The sequence below is a fragment of the Parasteatoda tepidariorum genome, chromosome 6, assembly GCF_043381705.1.
Source record: "Parasteatoda tepidariorum isolate YZ-2023 chromosome 6, CAS_Ptep_4.0, whole genome shotgun sequence".
Taxonomy (NCBI): Eukaryota; Metazoa; Arthropoda; class Arachnida; order Araneae; family Theridiidae; genus Parasteatoda; species Parasteatoda tepidariorum.
This window is the reverse complement of record NC_092209.1, coordinates 83,332,635-83,353,565: the sequence shown is the minus strand read 5'-3', so window position 1 is coordinate 83,353,565 and position 20,931 is coordinate 83,332,635. Positions and strand designations below refer to the sequence as shown.

The following is a 20,931-nucleotide window of genomic DNA, read 5'->3' as shown; positions in this document are numbered from 1 at the left end:
CCTCCATTCTATCACCCGATATATCGTCCCCTCAGTGTTGTACCGCAGTCACCCGAAATCATCAATACCATGTTTCACCTTTATACCCGCAGAAACAAGAATAGACCCGTTTTTCTCTCCGTTAAACGGGGCCGAAGCATTAAGAAGACAACGTTCAATCCATCTGCATTAACGAGGATGATTATTCACGGTGTCAATGACAATCAATATATCAATTCTTGGTTCCAGGTTAGTGCGACTTTATTCAAATGAATGGTTTTATTTAAACTGTTAATGAACTTTCCATTTAATGTTTTTACTACTTCGTTAAAATAAGACAATTTATTGTATTCTCTTACATTCTCTTTTATTTAAAGAGCTCAATTTTATAAATTCTCTTTCATCCCTACTTAGGCCGAGTTTCTAACTTCGATACATTCTCCTAATTTGTTTCTAATTTTGATACATTCTCCTAATTTAATTCCAATTTTGATGCATTCTCTTAAATTTTTTTTAAAAATTATGTTTATCTTATTTTTGCTTTTTTAGGTGATTACAATTGTGAATTAAAATCACATAAATATGAGAAAGAAAATTGAATCAAATGGCAAATTAATGTAATGAAAATTCAAACATAATTGAAGAAATATTTTCAGGTTAATATTCAGCGAGTAAAAAATTAATAAAAACAGTTTTCAGGTGTGAAAGTGTTAAATAGTGAATGTAGTATTAAAATTAATGAATAGCTTTAGACATAAAAAATGAAGGGCGTTAATGAACGGAATGATTAAATGAATCAATGTAGAAAATGGTTAAAAAAATTAATAAAGGATTTCATAAAGGAACTGATTTAATGAAATTAATATGAATAAAACAAGGTTTAAAAGAGTTTATAAATAAAAACTAATTAGTCCATTTGATTTTAGTTCTTTGTGCTACATTGCAATAATTCCTTTTTTCAAATTAAAAAAAAACTGTTAGCTCGGGTGTTTTTTATTAGGTAATTGTTTTTAATGAAAGACAGTAACTACAAATGAATAACATAAATATTTAAATCTGAATAAAAAGTCTCAGCTCTTAACCTTTATAAAGTGGTAGGTAACAGAAGAAAATATCCAATTAGGTTTAAATATTTACATCATTGCAGGATTGAAGTCAGACATTTATAGTTCAATAACGGCTTTATCTCATGAATTAGTAAATGAAAATTTAACTTTAATGCCTTCAATTCAAAGCAGCAATGAGAGTCGCGGAATTGGTGAAATGATGGTTCGATAGAGGAATGAATGAAAGAATGTCATAAAACTGGTCATAGTTCGTGATTTTCAATTTTGTTCTGTGTTCTATTTGTTTTTTGGTGCAGAGGCTGAAGGACGCGATTCTGGAAAGAGCAGACGAAAATGTCATCATTGTGGATTGGAGCGGATCCAATAGATTTCCTTACACAATTGCTGTGGCTAATACAAGAGTAGTTGGCGCAGTCATTGCACAATTCATCAATTACTTATATGTACGTATACAAGCTTTTTCCATGATCTTAAATAATTAAGTATTATATTTAATTTATTGTGTATATACCCAATCATCAAGGAGGAAATGTGTAGGTTGAATATATAATTGGAATATATTGGAATATATATATTGGAATATATAATAAATTTATCTTATACATATATGAGGATGAATGATTATGTTCTATAAATTAAATCAAAATATGATTCTGATTTTTAATTTTAAACATTTATTTTTGCATAAAATAGAGAATATCTGAACACTATCCAGTTAACAAATTATTCTAGTGGCACAAATAGTGAAAACTGAGCACGTCAATATGTTTCTATCACAAAATTGCCAACGACGCTCTGCACACGTCGGCCGGTAATTATCATAAAGAAGTTGTTGTTGTCCTAGGCCATTAAGACAAGGGGTGCGATTGTTCTTGTTTTCCAGTGGCGCCATCTATGGCCAAAAATTCGACTTCTGCCACACCCATTTATAGGGCAGACCCATTCACACATCCATTCATTCTCAGATCGTGATTTTGACCTGAACCAGAGAACGAACAATCTCCAATTCAGTACCTCCAGATGCATAATTTGTTATGGCAAATAGAGACTTTGTGACCCGATAGATTTAACGTGCACCAGTCACCATTTACAGCACTTCGGACGGCTGGATTTGAATCCCAGTTCATACGAACGACAGTCAAGCGTCCTGCCCACCAGGCTATCCCGGCTACATAGAAAATAATACAGGTTAATATCACAGAAATAGAAAAGATTGTTCGATAAAGCATCGGACACTCTCAGTGAGTCGCGGCAGATTGTTTCGGTAAGCGCAGCTGGAATTTTCATGTAAGAGTAACTAATTTTTGCTAAAAATGAATATTTTTTTTAGAAAACTGTTGGGGCTTCTCCTGAGAGTTTCCACCTGCTTGGGCACAGTCTTGGGTCACACGTGGCAGGCTATGCTGGTGAGAGACTTCACAAGCTTGGGAGGATCACAGGTTAGTTCCATAAATTCTTACAAATAATAATGATCTGCATAGGTTTAAAGGAACTGAGTTGTCATTTTAATGAATTGGGGCTATATCTGACGCTGGATATCAGGATGTCTGGTAAACGGACAATACAAGGATCTTGGTCACAAAATTTAGGAGCTTTAACTTCCATGACATCATGGCACGCAACAGACTGTAGCGAAATTTCTTTACTTTAATAGATATATCAACCTATGCAAGTCTAAAAGGAGTTTTTGTCTTTAGCCTACATCATTTCCGTTACTGTGAAGAACGATTTGTTTTTGTTAATGCACGCATGCAAAAACTTGTAATATAATTTTTTGCTTGTTTGTGTTTAATTAGTTTGTTTTACATATGGCTAATTTAACTTATAATTTGAAAAGCATAATATTATATATTCACATGCTTCGGTTAGAACCGTTACTATGAAAGATTCTCGACGTCGCTGAAGTATAAATACAGAGAGAAGATTATGCAAACAATAACTACATATTTAGTATGTTTGAAAAGTACTTAATGTATTCAAATAAACATAAAATTAAATGAGTATAATGTTTTTTACCAGCAAATTATTTTAAGTAGCGCTAATGAAAATTTATTGTTTAACAGTTTAACATCACTGTTTTCAACTTTTAGTCACTAATTTTATTTATTTATAATTAGTATTTTGAACTGTAATAATTTGCCCTTTCATTATTACTTTGTATAAAATCTTCATTATAAATGAAACCAGACTTAAACAAGAATTGAACCCACAAGAATGGATTTTTTAATTTAATTATTTACTAATTAATTTATTAATTGATTAAATTATTAATTTTAATTTAATTATTTACTAACTAATTAAAATATTTACTAATTTTATTTATTTATAATTATTTCGAACTGTAATAATTTACCCTTTCATTATTTCTTTATATAAAACCTTCATTATAATGAAATCAGACTTAAACCAAAATTGAACCCTCTAGAACATATTTTTTAAAATATTTTTGCAATTTAATTATTTACTAATTAATTTATTAATTAAATAAATTATTAATTTTCAATTTAATTATTTACTAACTAATTAAAATATGTACTAATTTTATTTATTTATAATTATTTCGAACTGTAATAATTCACACTTTCATTATTTCTTTCTACAAAACCTTCATTATAAATTAAATCAGACTTAAACAAGAATTGAACCCTCAGGAACACATTTTTTAAAATACTTTTGCAATTTAATTATTTACTAATTAATTTCTTAATTAATTAAATTATTAATTTTTAGTTTAATTATTTACTAACTAATTAAAATATTTACTAATTTTATTTATTTATAATTATTTCGAACTGTAATAATTTACCCTTTCATTNGTTCCAAGAAGTTCCACGAGGTAATTAGTTAAACTTTTTTTGTTGTCTTCTTTGATGTTTTTTCTTTCGAAAAAACCTGCCTCATTTTGCCCGTATTGCAAAGGTGGACTAAATATTTCGATAAACAAAAATTATGTTTTTTTTCTTCATGTTTTCGCATTATTTTGTAATATAAGTTCGGAAGTATAATTTGATTTTCATTTTTAATATAAAATTACGAAAATTATTATATTTTCATTGCTATATTTAATTATTTAAATGTATTATATATATATATAATTTTTTTTTTTTTTTGCTCGCCATATTTCAGCCGCCATTTTGTTTTTTTGGGCATTTTTAGTGTGTTTCAAAATTTCAACTATGAATTCAATTTACCTGCACATAAAAACCCCTAAATAAAAACCCCCCAAATTTTGAAACAAATTTTATCGAAAGAGTAATTTTGGCCACGAAACCTTGAATGCTGGCCCACTGTGTACTGTAAAGAATGATTTGTTTTTCTTAATCACGCATGCAAAAACTTGCAATATAATTTTTTGTTTTGTTTTTGTTTAATTAGTTTGTTTTGCATATGGCTAATTTAACTTATAATTTGAAAAGCATAATATTATATATTCACATGTTTTGGTTAGAACCGTTACTATGAAAGATTCTCGACATCGCTGAAGTATAAATACAGAGAGATGACGTAGAGAAAGGATGCAAATACTAACTACATATTTTATATGTTTGAAAAGCACTTAAAGTATTCAAATAAACCTAAAATCGAAGGAGTATAATGTTTTTTACCAGCAAATTATTTTACATAGCGCTAATGAAAATTTATTATTTAACAGTTTAACATCACTGTTTTTCACTTTTAGTCACTAATTTTATTTATAATTAGTATTTTGAACTGTAATAATTTGCCCTTTCATTATTACTTTGTATGAAACCTTCATTATAAATGAAACCAGACTTAAACAAGAATTTCACCCTCAAGAATACATTTTTTAAAATATTTTCAGCCTGTTTTAATTAAAAAAAATTTAAAATTTAAATGAATGATTTTTTTAAGAGAAAAATCACAGTTTATTTAATTGAATGAATTTAAAAAAAAAAAACAAATCAAGGGATTTAAATAGCGATTTTAATCAATATTTGAATCAAGTGATTTAAATCATGACAACCCTGATTCAAATCAATTTCATTCACCTAAATATCACTTGAAAGAAGTGGACCTATAAGGAATTAAATAAATGGGGATTAAAATCATATTTAGAATACCTCTCTGTCTAATTCCCTTTTACAGTTAAGTTCATTTGGGAGAAAATAGATTACTTAAGAGGAAAAAAGGCATAATAAAATAAACATTCATAAAAACTTAGTAAATTAAAAATCCTGTGGTCAAAGGTCCAATTTTTATTACAATTCTCCGTTTCTCCGTAAATTAGCTGGCGGTTATATGCTTTCATCAACTTAATATCTTTGCAAAAGTCGTCAAGAATAAACGCTTTTGTATATATTTTGTTCATTTCCATGTGTCATTTAAACCTTCAATCTACTATTTCTTTTTCTTTGTATTTCACATTTTCGCTATTTCTTTCTATTGAAATGCTATTTTAGGTCTTGACCCCGCTGGACCTTTTTATCGCCGAGTTCCTGACAACGTTCGTCTTGACCCGAGTGATGCTGTGCTGGTTGATGTTATCCACTCAGATCCGGGCGAAACTATTCTTGAAGGTAAAATATTTTTTATTTATTTTGTATGCAAATTTGGCGTAAATTCTTTTCTTGCAGTTATCTGAAAACGTTGAAAGTTATTTCGATAAACTGGCTATTTTCCTTGCTTAAAAAAGAAAACTTTCGTGTATTAGACAGCGGCAAATCTGGTAAAAATGAATTGATAAGAACTTCCTTACGACTGTGAAATTAGCACAAATTGAGGTTATGGTAGCGTTCTCTAAGGAATTAAATTAGTTAAAAGAACTTTACAATTGTATTGCCTCGAAATTAGTACAAAATATTGTTATGGTGACACTCTTGCGTGAATTGATTTTTTCAAAAGAACCCCTTAAAATTTTTATTTTTTTAGAATCAATACAAATTGATTAATTTCGGGTTTACTCTCACAAGAATCGAATCATTCAAAAAAACTTCTTCACAATTGTATTATTCCAAAATAAATTTAATGTGATGGTATGACGACATTCCTGCAAGAATTTATTTGGGCAAAAAAAAAATTCTTAAAAATTTTCTTTTCTTGGAATCTGTAGAAATTGATGTTGTGGCGGCACTCTTGCAAGAATTGAATAGGGCAAGATAATTATCTTACTTTTTTCTTTTTGTAAAATTAGAACAAATTAAATTAATTACCAAATTATATAAAATGCACTGTTCTGGATAACCGTGGTCATATTATCCAAAGTATCCTGTCCCAACTGTTCTGCATAACAGTGGTCATATTATACGTAAAATTTGAACCCAGGTGCCACCCTTAAAATAATAAAATTACCTTTTTTTTCAAATTTGTTATATGTTGTATCTAAGAAACAAAGGAAATATGAACTACACCACGGTGGCCGATAATAAGTCATTCCGATATTGCTTCACAATTCGTAATTTAAAATCTGTAGCATTGTCACTCTCTTTTACATAATTTTAAGGACAATAAAATAAGATACTTTTGAAATAAGCAATTTTTATCGAAAGTGAATGCATTTCAAAATAATTCTTACGATGCAAAAGTTATCACACAAAGAGGTGACAAGCGTAACGAACTAATACCAACCTTTATAACGCTTCACTGATTTCAAACGACTTTTTCGAGATGATATTTATTCTAAGACGAGGCTTGAATATTAAATACATTTTCCATAATTTCCTGGAAACTTAAGCTATTTTGAATTAGTGATTTAATAATTTTTTCATTGTTTTTTTAACGAAATTAATTATGCGTTCATAATCATTACTTTATGCAACATCAAAAAAAAATCATCTTCGAATACAAATATGTTTATTTCAGAACAAAAAAAAAATAAATAGTTTTAATTGACAAAAAAATTTGTAGCTGGAGATTTTATACGACGAATCAAATTTAAGAAATACGTAGGATGATTATGATATCTGACAAGCATACCTTTAGAAATTACCGAATAAATTTTTTTATAATAGTACTATGAGGTAAGCGCCCAAGAATAAGATTACAACCTATAATCGCGCTCTCTTGTTTAGAGTTATAGTGGCAGAATTTCTGAATTTTCTAATGAGAACACCGATTTTATTATTTTTTTTCTTTTAAGAAGAGTTCCTCCCAGTACAAAATTTAAAAAGGAATTGAAACGATGTTTTCAGTAAAAATAATTGCGATGCTAAACTAGAGCTATTAAAAAAAATTCTTGTAGTAAGCAAAAAATTACTCATTACTGTAGTAAGTAAATACTCATTTTAATCATAAAAATTTGTATTATTAAAGTAACAAAAATATTTTTAAAATAATAAAAAATTATTAATTTTTATTATTTTAATTATATTTTTAAATTATTTAAATATTATTTATTATATTAAAATATTATTTATTATATTGAAATATTATTGATTATATTAAAATATTATTTATTATATTAAATGTAATTTGAATTATTAAAATATTATTTATCATATTAAAAAATAATTTAAATTATTAAAATATTATTTATTATATAATATTATTGATTACATTTATTATTGAATTATTAAAATATTATTAAAATTATAAAAATAATTATTATTAAAATATGTGAATAGTTGCTTTCCGCAGAAGAATCATTTAATTCTCAACGAGTGCTGAGTGTAATCGCATAGAAAATGAAATTCTAATATTTGTCAGTAAAATTTAACCAATATTATATGAATGAATCATTTTTAACTAGTAATATGAATTCTTTAGTTTAAATGACTCATTATGATAATGTTGATAAACAAACTAACGACTTGAATGCATTGATTTGAATTATTTGTAATAAATTGTTTTCGGATTAGGAGAGTTTAATACATTGATTTATTTAAAAATTTATTTCATTACTGGTTTGAATTACTTGCCTAGACCCATTTGTTTTCTCGATTTATTGGTAGTTGTACTTTTTTTTGCATGACATATGTATGCATACTTAAATGAAAATACAAAATATTTTTCAATATGAAATATTGAAGAATATTTTAGCTGTAAAAATATACTACTATGCGTCAATAATTGTCAGGATAAGTGTTCTTAGAAATAAAATTATGAGGACAATATTTATCGAAGCTCTCGTTCTAGGCACACACATATACAATACTTAAACAAAATTAATAGAATACTGTTATTTATGCAATGAAAAATATCATAATTACTTCAGCTGATTGAAATGAATACTTTTTTGAGTTAAACTTGACAAATTCGGAACTTTTTTAAATTATTCTTGACGAAGCAATGAAAAAGTACAAATTCGTAACACCTATTGTTTTCGCGTTAAAAAATCTTTGGTACATATTATAGTAATGCTCATTCAAGTCACCCTCATTACTTTTGGACAGCTGCAATTATAGTTATGAAAATAGTGTCTAGGTATGGTAAAGTAGTGCGCTACAAAGACCGCTAAAAGCACCACCTTTTGGAAGGCGGCAGAAGTACTATTCCTTTCTAGAAATCAGTTGAGATAAGGGAAAAACAGGAACTATGAAGTTGTAGAAAGGAATTATTAGTAGAAAAAGATATTTTGTGACCGTTTATTCTAGACACTACTTTTTAACAATAGCTAGATTCCATAGTCTTTATAGTTGACTTAGAAACCACTACTTTTTAACAATAGCTACATTCTAAAGTCTTTTTAGTTTACTTAGACATCACTTTTTAATATTAGCTACTTTCCATTGTTCCATTTAGTTTACCTAGATATCACTTTTTTAACAATAATCGCTGCATTCCATAGTTTTTTTTTTAGTTTACCAAGACACCACTACTTTTTAAACATAGCTACTCTCCAAAGTCTTGGACATCATCTTTTAACATTGGACATCACTTTTTAACATTAGCTATATTCCATAGTCTTTTTAGTTTACCTAGGCAGCACTAATTTTTAATAATAGCTACACTCAAAAGTCGTTTTAGTTTACTTAGACATCACTTTTTAACAATAGCTGCATTCCATAGTCTTTTTAGTTTAAGTAGACACTACTTTTTAACAATAGCTATATTCTATAGCTAAGATGATGAGTACGGACTTGCGTATTTCGTATCTCTCGTCTGAGCATCTGTTGAACATACCTATCGATATTCTCTAATTTCTATGAATATTTAACCATCCATTTTTCAATGTAAAACTTCTAAAAATATGTAAACTAATGAGAATGGGAGTATTATACTAAAATTAACCTTTAAAAAATGTTATATTTTCATAGGTTTTGGGACAGCAGAAGATGCAGGAGATTTAGATTTTTACCCAGCAGGTGGAGATCCTCCTGGTTGTGATAAGACGTTAGCAAGATCTATTGTGGAAGACCGTCCTACTGAAGGTATGTTTAACATCTTAACACTCAGTCATGTTGATTTTACAAGTTATCAAATTCAAGTGCTGAAGAGCATTCTTTAAAGTTACTTTTCAAAATATTAATCATAAAAAAAAGTCTGATTGCTTTTCAACGCGGAAGCAAAGCTTCAATTTTGTTCGGTAGGGCCACGATGGCTCAGGGGATAGAGCGTTCGCCTTCCAATTAGGTGAACCGGTATCGAATCCCAGTGATGTCTGGTCTATACGAATTCCGCATGCGGCTCGCACCGTGCAATATCCTCAGTGGTAGACGGATGATGGGTTAGAGTTCAGTTGTCGTCAGGCTAACCGTGGGAGGTTTTCGTGGCTTTTCTCTTCATGTAACACAAATGCGGCTAGTTTCATCAAAAAGTCCTGCACGAGGGCAATTTTCTCCCAATACTTGATCCTGGAGTTCCCTTGTCTTATGGATTGGATTCAAACTTACAAGGCTACGGCGTAGAACATTAGTTGTAGTAAACCCAAAAATTGGGTCGGCTGTTCAACAACGGTTATAAAATAAAATTTTGTTCAGTAATACTACCTTGTTGATAATAATTTCACGGGCTTTAAAAGCGGCAAACAGCTTAAATATTTAAAAAAAAGTGAAATTTAAGAAAAATCTTTAGTCCCCCCCATCGTGATTGATATTTAATGAATAATACTCAATTTAGTAATTATCAATGAATAACACTCAATTTTAGTAATTAGTGAATAACACTCAATTTTCCGAATTTGGTGTCGAACAACCTAAATAATTGCGTAAAAAAATATTTTAATTCAAGTTAACACCAAAATCGGCCGTTCATATACAGGGTTATTCAAAATTCCCTCCGGGGTTTCGAAGAGGTATAGTAAAAAAAAAAGAGAAGAATATGGCAAAAAAGAACATATGAAATTATTCCGAAAATATTCAAGTTTTAATTTAAGCAGTTGCCGGTAGATGGCAGTAAGATGTACCACTGAAGTCAGTTGTAGTAAACAAAATGGTGTTTACAGGCGGAGGGAATTATGAATAACCCTGTATATACTCTAAAGAATGCAGTTAAATCTAAACAATAATTAAGAAAAATGCTCACACAAAGTTTGAGAGCATTCACACCATCCGTGAATTCTTTCCTCTTCAAAATATGCCTATTTTGTCGAACTTTATACACAGTTCGAAGATGTTTAGATGTCAGTAGACAGATTTGAGTACGAAATAGCGTGGAACTTGCTATCGTGCTCGCTGCTCTAGCGTTACAAAGACAAAAGTTTGGCGTTGGGAAAATGCGAGAATGTTTTTAGTTGTGTAATAAGAATAATCAGATATTAATTTTTAAATATCTGTCAGTTGTATTTAATATTTTTAAAATATTCAATTTTTATCCGCTCTTATTTAATTAAGCCTTATTCGAAGTTGTCTTAATATTTTATTTGATATTTTCGAGCTAATTTCACTTTAAAAATTAGTGAGTGGTGTATGCATTCTAATCTGTTTTCACTTTTAATCATACCGTAAAAATAACTTCACGTACGCTTATTATACTCTTATCATTATTATACGATAGCCTGGTCGGTAGGGCGTTGGTCCCACGTCCGAGAGTTCGTGGGTTCGAACCCCACCGGCGAGGACTCCCCGTGTAGTATAGTGAATGATTCACGTTAAATCTGTCGAGTTGCGAAAGTCCCCCGTGTTCCCATAACAAATCAAAACCTCTGGGGGTACTGGATTGGAGATCAATCGTTCTCTGATTGAGGTCTAAATTACAATCTGTGGATGAATGAATGGATGTATGAATGGGTCCGTGCTATAAACGAGTGTGACGTATGGTGTGGCAGAAGTCGAATTCTTGGCCATAGATGGCGCCACTGGAAAACAAGAACAATCGCACACCTCTGGCTGAACGGGCATAAGTGAACAACAACAGGAATGTAACGGAAGAAGTTTCCTTGTAACATATTAGCCAAATTAGAAGCATCAGCTTTAGCAAATACAGCAACAGTATGAAGCTGTTAACAAACTACAATCTTAAATTCTATAAGTTAATGACTTGATTGAAAAATAATTAAAATTTAAGTATAAAACTATCTTCTTCAGCTAAGCTTTTAAATTATGTCAGAATTTTAGAATATACGTATTAATTTTAAAATGCTTCTCAAATATTACAAATATATAAAAAATAATATATATAATTGATAAATGTAAATCGATAAAACATTCACCATAAAGAAAGAAGAAGAAGAAAAAAAAAAACACAAAAACGCCACATGAGAGGTGATACTGAGTAAATAACAACATAAAAAAGTGAATCTTTCTTTCAGAGCGACCTGCAAACATTCGACAGGTATCATGACCTCTAAATGCGATAAAGGTCATAGAGTATGCCACTCATTGATGCTACTAATTAGAAACTAAATCCGGTTTCTTATCTTTAAAAATCATCTGCTGTCTCTGTGGTGTCGAACAAACAGTTGGCAAAGAGTTCGCCTTCGATTTGTAATGTGATAAATAAATGTGTGGACCTAACACCTATTTTTTTTTCTCAAGAAACATCGCTTACAGTGAAGGAAAAAAAATGAATTCCAGAAAATATTTTTAAATTTTATAATCGTTCACTTTGATTCAATTTTTTAATATAAGGCCTCCAACTGGCTATTTAAGTATAAAGTATAATTTTATTAAGCATTCAAATTTAAGCTAAAGTGAGATCCTATTTTCTTATGTAATTGATGAACTCATAATACTGAGGTTTTTTTTAGGTGAAAATGGATCTAAAGTACTTTTAAACGCTCTCTTCATATAGTAAAGTGATTCTATTTCCTCTGTGTTTGGAAATTATGTTTACGGAATTTCCTTACTTATTAAGCAGATAATTATATTTTTGTATATATTTTGTTTCATTTTATTCATTGAAAAGTGTTCTATTGAACTTAAGTTACCAGACTCAAAATGTAATGGTTTAAAAACCTTTTCGAAGTTCAAGTTTTAAAAAATACTTAAAAAATTAAAATTTGGTAAATTTGGTTAGGTTTAATGGAAAGCATTTCAGTACATAAAATTAAACAGAAAAATATTCATAAGTATTAATTATTTATTTTGTTAGTTAGGAAATTACGTTTATATATAATTCTCCGAAGCGTTAACAAAGGGGAAATAAAATCATTTTCTGCCTTAAAATCATTATCAATGGGAAAATTTGTTAAGTTGTTATTTTATGGGTACTGTAACGTATCAAGCTATAATAAGAAACAAGTCTTTGTTTTATTAAAAAAACATTTATTTCACACCACAACAAATACAGTAACAAATTTAAAGTACCCGCAACGGGATAGTTAAATCTTATATAACATACTAGAAAAAGTGCCCGTAACGGGATATATGAAAATTCATCTGTAACGGGATAGATAAAATATTATAAAACAATCTAGAAAAACCCGTAACGGGATATAGATAATCTTATAAAACAACTAGAAAATCCCGTAACGGTTTATAAGAAAACTCAAATTCCAAAACAAAACTAATCTCTAAATAATCCAATAACTCTATTCTTCTAAAATGGTCTTCTAATTTTATCGTCTGCTTTCATTTTATTGTTTATCTCTTTATGTGTTTATTTTATTTTATTCATGCTTTTGCTAGCCCGTTATTTTTTAATATTTTTACTTTTATTCATGCTTTTGCTAGCCAATTATTTTTAAAATATTTTTAGACTTTATAGTACCAAGTTTGAAAAGTTAATTTTTAAAGCTGGAACAGGGGAGGGGGGAATTGTATATTTATATCTCGGAGAAATTAATGAAAGATAATTTTTTGTTACATGTTCAGTAATAATTGTCAAATTATTTAAATATATTTTTGTTAGAATGGAAGCTAAATAAGGTGGTCTTGATCAGCTACGTGAGGCTATCGCTCTTTTCATTCCAATAAAACCTGTCTTAAACACAAAAGCCGGAAAAATATCGCAGACGATCATTACTAACTAAAAAGGTGAATGTTACCCCTCGACTAATGCAAACGATAAAATGTTCTTTCCGTCATTTTTTTTTTCGCAAACAATAAAAAAAGAATAAAATAAACTGTAATTGGCAACGGTAAAAGATGGAAAAAATAGATGGAGAATCTAAAATATCCCCCTCCCCCTATTGTACTTTTTTTTCTTTCCATTTTAACCGCAACTGTACTCCGCTTTTATTTGTTCATCTGCGTAATATCGTAGTAATTCTTTGACATAATGACGTCCATTCCATACAGGGCAGTTAGTCACTTGTTCATTTTTTTTCTTTTTGAGCATTTTGACGGGGGAAAGTGGATAAGGGACTAGATGAATATACAAAAATTGGCCTCAGGGTATTCGTCCGGCCTTTACGGATCACCGCTTGTCATGTTAGAGAGCGGAAGAAATTATTTCTGACGGTCAGCTTTTAGTTTAGACACAACTTTGATTTCTGTGGAGAGTGCATTAGGGATGCCTAATGAAAGTGCCAAATCGGGACAATAGTGCCAAACAAGGCGATAGATGGAAAGAGAGATTTGGCGAGCAAAATTTTGTTTTTTTGACCTTGAACTTCGAGAGGTGGTCACGAGTGTGAAATTAATTGGATATCACTTTTTTCTGATCATTAAAATGCATATTATTTGTTTTTCGATTTCGCTGCGTCGTATATTTGTATTTCGGGGAACTGTGTAATTTGAAAGATGAATCGAATTTTCCTCGAAAATATTATCCAAAAATGAAACATTTCGCTGAGTGTCTTGTTCATTTTTAGCATTTTCGTTCCAATTAAACTTGGTAGGGGAAAAAATCCATTTCTAAAGAAATGGAACCAAAGTAAGAATGATTTAAACGTTTATTCTGATAAAACTAAAAAGATAATAAAATCATTTTATTTATTTTATTTTATTTTAAAATCAATCATTTAAAATCAATATATTTATTTTATTTTATTTTATTTTATTCTATTTTATTTATTTATTTATTATTTGTTTTCATAAAAAAGTAATTGAAATAAGCAATTGCAATTTGAACAAAGCTAAAATTATTTTGAATGAATGTTTTTTGAGTCCAATGATGATTTCTCATTGTCCATTATATATATTTTTTTAATTTCATTATTTACTCAACAAAATAAACATCTGTAGGGAAAAATAAGCTTTAGTAGCAAAAAACAGATTGATTATTTGGTATAAANAAACATCAAAGAAGACAACAAAAAAAAGTTTAGCTAATTACCTCGTGGAACTTTTTGGAGATAAGTTTCGAAAGTGATTCAAACATTGTAAAATGTCAAATGATAAGATATAAACTATAAGTTTGTCAAGAGTATTAACTAATCCAACAAATTGAAAAATTGTACTATAATTTCAGACTAATTACTCTGATTAAACTGTAACAGTAAGGTTAAATTTCTATATATATTTCTGAAATATAAATTTAAAAGCTACATTAAAAAAAAAGTTTTTAACATATTTTTCACTACATTGTACTCTCGTCGGTCCAAAAAGTAAACTATAATGTTTGGAATGATTACGAATACTTAATTTGGGCTATATTAAAACTGCCTACACATATTTCAGTTGAAAATGTAATTTTGACTTTTGGCGAAAGATCATGGTCTTCTGGCCTACAGTGTTGTGACAGAATCAGAGCAACATTGTCGCAGAACGTTATAGAGTTCTTGCAGAAATATTTTTCTTTTGGGAAGAAAAAAAAATTATTTTCTTTTCTGCAGAAATTTATCCGTTAAATCTGAATCGTGCATTTTAAATATTAACTTTTTGGTCTTGATCAACTTACGCCGATAGTATCGTAAATCCATGTAGTGTTTCGATTGTATTTTCTGCAGTTTATTGATTTTCACGTGGATTTTAATTAACCCGATAGATTTCAGACGATATTGGGAAATTCGAATAGTGCATTTGTTTACTTTTTAAAGCAAACGATCCTATCGTTTTTTTTTTTTGGCAAGTATTGCTTTTGATTTCCATATAGTTTTTAAAATCCTATATTACAGCAGTAGTAATAGCCGGGGTACAGGGGACGGAAGGGACGTCATCTTGGAAAGTCAAGAAGTGCTTATTTCTGCCCGTATGCAAACTGGAAGTTGCTTATTTCTGCGGGCAGATTCAAAGATAATAATTATATGTTTTATTATTTTTTTTGTGAACACAGCGCTCATATTACCTTAAATTAGTAACATAAACATGCATTATTATTGAAATTGTCTTGCAGAAATATATTAGTGCTAGAGAGTTTTGTAGCTGAAAACCCGCAAAAATTCTGCAACAGGGTTGCTCATGCGGTTTTATTTGACATCAATAAAATTATTTTTTTCAACTTTAATTTTGCAGGGTAGAAATTATAAATATCGTTTTACTTCTTGCGCTGAAACTCAATTTTTTTTATTATGTTAATATAATTCTGGGTTAAAATGTAATTTTTTTCTGCTAAAGTTATATTATTCATAAAAAGTAATTAAAGTAATTAATATTCATTAAAAAGTAAATAATATTCATTAAAAGTAATTATTATTCATTAAAAAGTAATTAATATTCATTAAAAAGTAATTAATATTCATTAAAAAGTAATTATTATTCATTAAAAAGTAATTAATATTAAAAAGTAATTAATATTCATGAAAAAGTAATTAATATTCATGAAAAAGTAATTAATATTAAAAAGTAATTAATATTAATTAAAGTTATGTATTTCACGTCGCTAAAACTGGAATTAGAATCTTTTTATTTTTTAGCCGTAGTTCTAAGATTAATTATATTTTTCTGAAAATAACTTCTTCAGTTAATTAGTTGTTTTCGTAACTTTCTGTGCATAAAGGCTAAAAGGTAAATTTCACCACTTCGGTACTATAACTACATTTTCAGCTGCATCTTGAATTAATTACATGGGATTATGGAGTGTATATAATATACATGTAAGGTTAAAGTAATGAACCTGTCCATTAACAATTATAACTTATTATTAATAGTAACGTGTGATTATTATTAATAATAACGTATTGTTATTATTAATAATAACCGGTGTTTATTATTAATAATTAATACCCGATTATTAACCATAATAACCCGCTATTATTATTAACAATAAACACAGGTTATTATTAACATTAAACACCTGTTATTAGTAATAATAACCGACGACTATAGCCGATTTATAGATATAAGCCGATTTATTGCAATAATCGCAACGTACAAACACGCGTTTAGTTAAAAGACAACATTCACTTACTCCATGTTATAAAACAATTAGCGTGCAGTCACGTGACCTTTACTAGGGTACGCACCGATATTGTCTTTATAACAGTCGTTAAACAGCCGAGCCAATTTTTGATACACAGCTACTAATTTTCAACTCCGTAACTTTGTAATTTTGAACCCAATCCAGAAGACAAGGGAACTCGTGGATCAAGTATTGGGAGGAACTTTGCATTCGTGGATGACTTTTTGATGGAACTAACCCGCATGAGAAGAGGATTCTAACCCATGATTCGTCTACATCTGAGGATATTTTACGTCAGTACTATGGTCGGTGCGAGCCGGGTGCGGAATTCGTATCGACCAGCCATTCCCGGGATTCGAACACTGGTTCGCCTCATTGGGAGGCGAGCGCTCTATCCCCTAAGCCACCACGTCTCGTGCAAGTTTAAATGGAAATATTGCTGTATTTGTTTTTTTCATTTTAATGAATTTCAAACATATTCCTTCCTTAAAATACTCTTCGATGTATATAATATCGCAAATAATTCAAGACACGTTAAAAATGATTTCGAAATCCGGACACATACATCCCTATTTATATCTCTATCATTATTATTATTCCTTTTTTATATCTCTATCCTTATTTACAAACCGCATGTCTCTTTGCAGCGTGAATCATGCAAAACCAACACAAGCGAAAAAATTTCTGGTCTCAACCGATCGACCCATTGGAGAAGTGTTATCTGTTACCATTTCGTTCTTGCCACCAAAACATCATCAGGAATCCTACATCTCAACTCATCTCCATGGATATAAAGAAAGCACGATAGTGGAAAAAATGGAAGTCAACTACCTTTATCCACTGTAAGTATATTACTCACGAAATCTTAGTGTTTTTTTTTCTCCATGCGATATTTTAATGTTATTTAACAGGTTGGGCCGCTACAACTGCTTGTAATATACATTTTAATCTTTATCAAAATAAGTCCAAAAAGTATACATATTAGGAATGACAAATTATATCCGACTATAATATATTCGTAAAGATGAATTCTTTTTCAAATAGAGAAGTTTTGCTCTTTCACTTAGCCCCCCTCCCACTTATTACGCATTTTATTTTTATAATTCCATAACTGTCGTTGATCAGTCAATCCAATTTTTGGGTTTACGACTAATAATGTTCAACTGCGAAGCTTTGTAAATTTAAACTCAACCCAGAAGACAAGGGAACTCCTGGATCAAATATATTGGGTGAAATTTACCCTTCGTGGAAGACTTTTTTTGATGGAACTAACCCGCATTTGTGACACATGGTGGAGAAAACCATGAAAACCTCCCACGGTTATCCTGACGGCAAGGGGACTCTAGCCCATTATCCGTCTACCACTGAGGATATTTTAAGTCAGCGCTGTGGTCGATGCAGAACTTGTATGGTCTAGCCATCGCTGGGATTCGAACCCGAATCACCTCATTGGAGGACGAACGCTCTATCCCATGAGTCATCACGGCTTCTACTCATTACTTATATAGATAACTTTCACCTACTACTTATCAAGTATATAGTATTCTGTGCAACTCATTTGCTATAACTACAGAATTTGTGCAGAACCTACGTACAAATTGTTAACTGTCCAAAATCTTTTTTTTTCTTATTACCCCTTTGACGCAGAATTTTTATTAAACATATTTTTCATTATTTTGCATAAATTTAGGTCAAAATAAGTGAAAAATATTATATTTAGTTTTTTAATAATTTATGGCTATTTAATACAGCATGACACACCGATGTCTCTTTGTGCGTCAAAGGTAAAAGTTACCGAACACGGCTCACTTCAAATTCGCACATATTTTCAGTTAAGGGAAACAATTTCTCCTCATTAAAATTTCTTAAATTTACAAAATCGCAGGATCGATACATTTTTGAAACATTGATACATTTAAACATTGAAAACATACGCAGATAGATAAATTTTGAAATTGATGCATTTTTGAATAGGAACCCAAAAAAAAAGCAAAACTACTTTTTTTGGATTTCATATTGTACTACAAATATAATTCCGATAATCTAACAGATTTTTTTAGTAACAATTAGATTGTTTTTTTTTTAATATAATTAAAAAAATACCAAATTATATTTATGCTTGCAATTAGATCTTCAGAAAAGAATAAATAAAAGGGGCACCGGTGCCCATGTGCGTCAAAGGGTTAACACACTCTTTAACCTTGATTTACAATTAAATGTAACTTTTATCTTATATTTTCAGGCCCAAAACTCTCACTTCTAGCTTGCTTTGTCGAACTTCTGAAGCCCCATACAGACATGGTGGAAAAACATTTACGCTAACACCACACTGCTATTAGTAGAAGTAAATGATAATGTGTTTTCTGTATTAATCCTGTAGTTCCCTGGCGGGTAATTTAAGACAAGCCATGAGATCTGCCAATTAAGATAAGTGATTCTGCATTTGTTTACTACACACACTGGCCAATGAATTAGATCTATTTTTCTTGGATTGATAAAAAATATTATATTAATAATACAGGGTGTTTATAAAGTCTCGGACCCATTTTGATTTTTAATAACTCATAAAATAATAAAGATAGATTAAAATTAATAACATAAATGGTTAGATAGACTCAAAAAGTTTTATGACCCTTGTCAATAAACTTCCACGTGTGCCCCCTTCGTCGCACTGAGAACATCAAGTCGGTAGTCAATTTCACGCCAGGTAGCGCAAGCATGTCGGCATCCACAGAGGCTATTGCGGTTGCTTTTAGGTCATCAATGTTCGACACGATCCTCCTATAAACATTGTCCTTTATAAATCCCCAAAGAAAAAAGTTTAGCGGCGTTATATCAGGTGATCTGGTAGGCCAAGGAATTGGACCTCCTCGCCCAATCCATCTTCCTGGAAAATGGTCATTCAAAGAACTACGAACGATGATACCCCAATGAGGTGGTGCACCATCTTGTTGCAAAAAGACAAGTGGCTGAAGCTCTTCTAGTTGTGGAAATACGAAGTTTTCCAACATGTCTAAATAAACGACTGATGAGACCGTCTTTTCTGTAAAAAAGAAAGGCCCGATGGAAAGGTCCACACCACACATTAACCTTTGGGGAATCCCTTTGCGTCTCACGGTATTCATGGGGGTTTTCAGATCCCCATATGCACACATTATGGCGACTAACAATGCCTGAAACATGAAAGCTTACCGACGTGCTTGCCGCTACCTGGCGTGAAATTGACTATCGACTTGAAATTCTCCGTGCGACGAAGGGGACACACGTGGAAGTTTATTGACAAGGGTCATGAAACTTTTTGAGTCTATCTAACTAGTCATTAATTTTAACATGTTAACATCATTAACCATGTTATTAATTTTAATCTATCTTTATCATTTTATGAGTTATTAAACATCAAAATGGGTCCGAGACTTTATAAACACCCTGTATTATATTAATAATATTATATTTATATTATGTAATTAATTATCATGGATAAATAATATTTTCCTCGATATCCTTTTGCACGAATAAAGTATTCGTTGAATCTGCAAGTTTCTGGAATGCATTTATGTTCAGCACATTGGCTACGCTGACTTCAAAATCCTGTAAATTAGATGGAAAAGAAGATTTCTGTTTTATATATTTTTCCGACATGTCCCGAATATTTTTATTTGGTTAAGATCTGGAGTTTGCGATGCTGGAAGTCAGATTGGTGTTTATTGAATCAATTTTGTTCACTTCCGGTACGATGTTCTTATGCTTTATCGTCCATGAAGTGCCCGTCGCCTTCGGAATAAAAATGTAACATTCTAGGATGAGTTTGATTTTCCAACGTGTCCAGGTGTTGCATGGCGTTTTGCTTACCCTTGAGGAACACCAAGGCACCCCCTTCCGTACCAGCAGAACATGTTTCACATCATGGTACTCCCATCAGACCCTTGTACACTGACTGAACATGGTAAGGGAAAATCTTCCAAGCTTCTAATACATTAGTCAGTGTGTGTCGAAGATGCCAGTCGGATTTTCAAAATGACTTGAAGGTGTTTTTAAAGTCATAAATAGAATTTTCGAGATGAGATATTCATCTCGAAAATTCTATTTTTGTATTCTATTAATTCTATTATCGAAATCTCATCTCGAATATAGAATTTTCGAGATGAGATACATTTGGCAAAAAATCATACAGGTGTTTAATGTATTTAAAATGCACAATGTATTAAAATGTACAATGTATTAAAATGTACAATGTATTAAAATGTACAATGTATTAAAACTTACAATGTATTAAATATACAATGTATTTAAAATTGTAAATTGTGATAATCTTAATTGTACAAATTCA

General features: G+C 30.2%; 1 protein-coding gene across 1 annotated transcript in view; it reads left to right on the top strand.

Moving 5' to 3' along the window:
* LOC122271004 (pancreatic triacylglycerol lipase-like) overlaps window positions 1-20,008 on the top strand; it is a 28,163-nt gene extending 8,155 nt beyond the window's left edge. The window contains exons 2-8 of the mRNA XM_071181868.1: window positions 1-228; window positions 1,343-1,489; window positions 2,377-2,485; window positions 5,468-5,584; window positions 9,260-9,373; window positions 17,134-17,446; window positions 18,847-20,008. Coding sequence (XP_071037969.1) covers window positions 1-228; window positions 1,343-1,489; window positions 2,377-2,485; window positions 5,468-5,584; window positions 9,260-9,373; window positions 17,134-17,446; window positions 18,847-18,943 — 1,125 coding nt within the window. The 3' untranslated portion in view covers window positions 18,944-20,008. The remainder of the gene's footprint in view (window positions 229-1,342; window positions 1,490-2,376; window positions 2,486-5,467; window positions 5,585-9,259; window positions 9,374-17,133; window positions 17,447-18,846) is intronic.
* The last annotated feature ends 923 nt before the right edge of the window (window positions 20,009-20,931 follow it).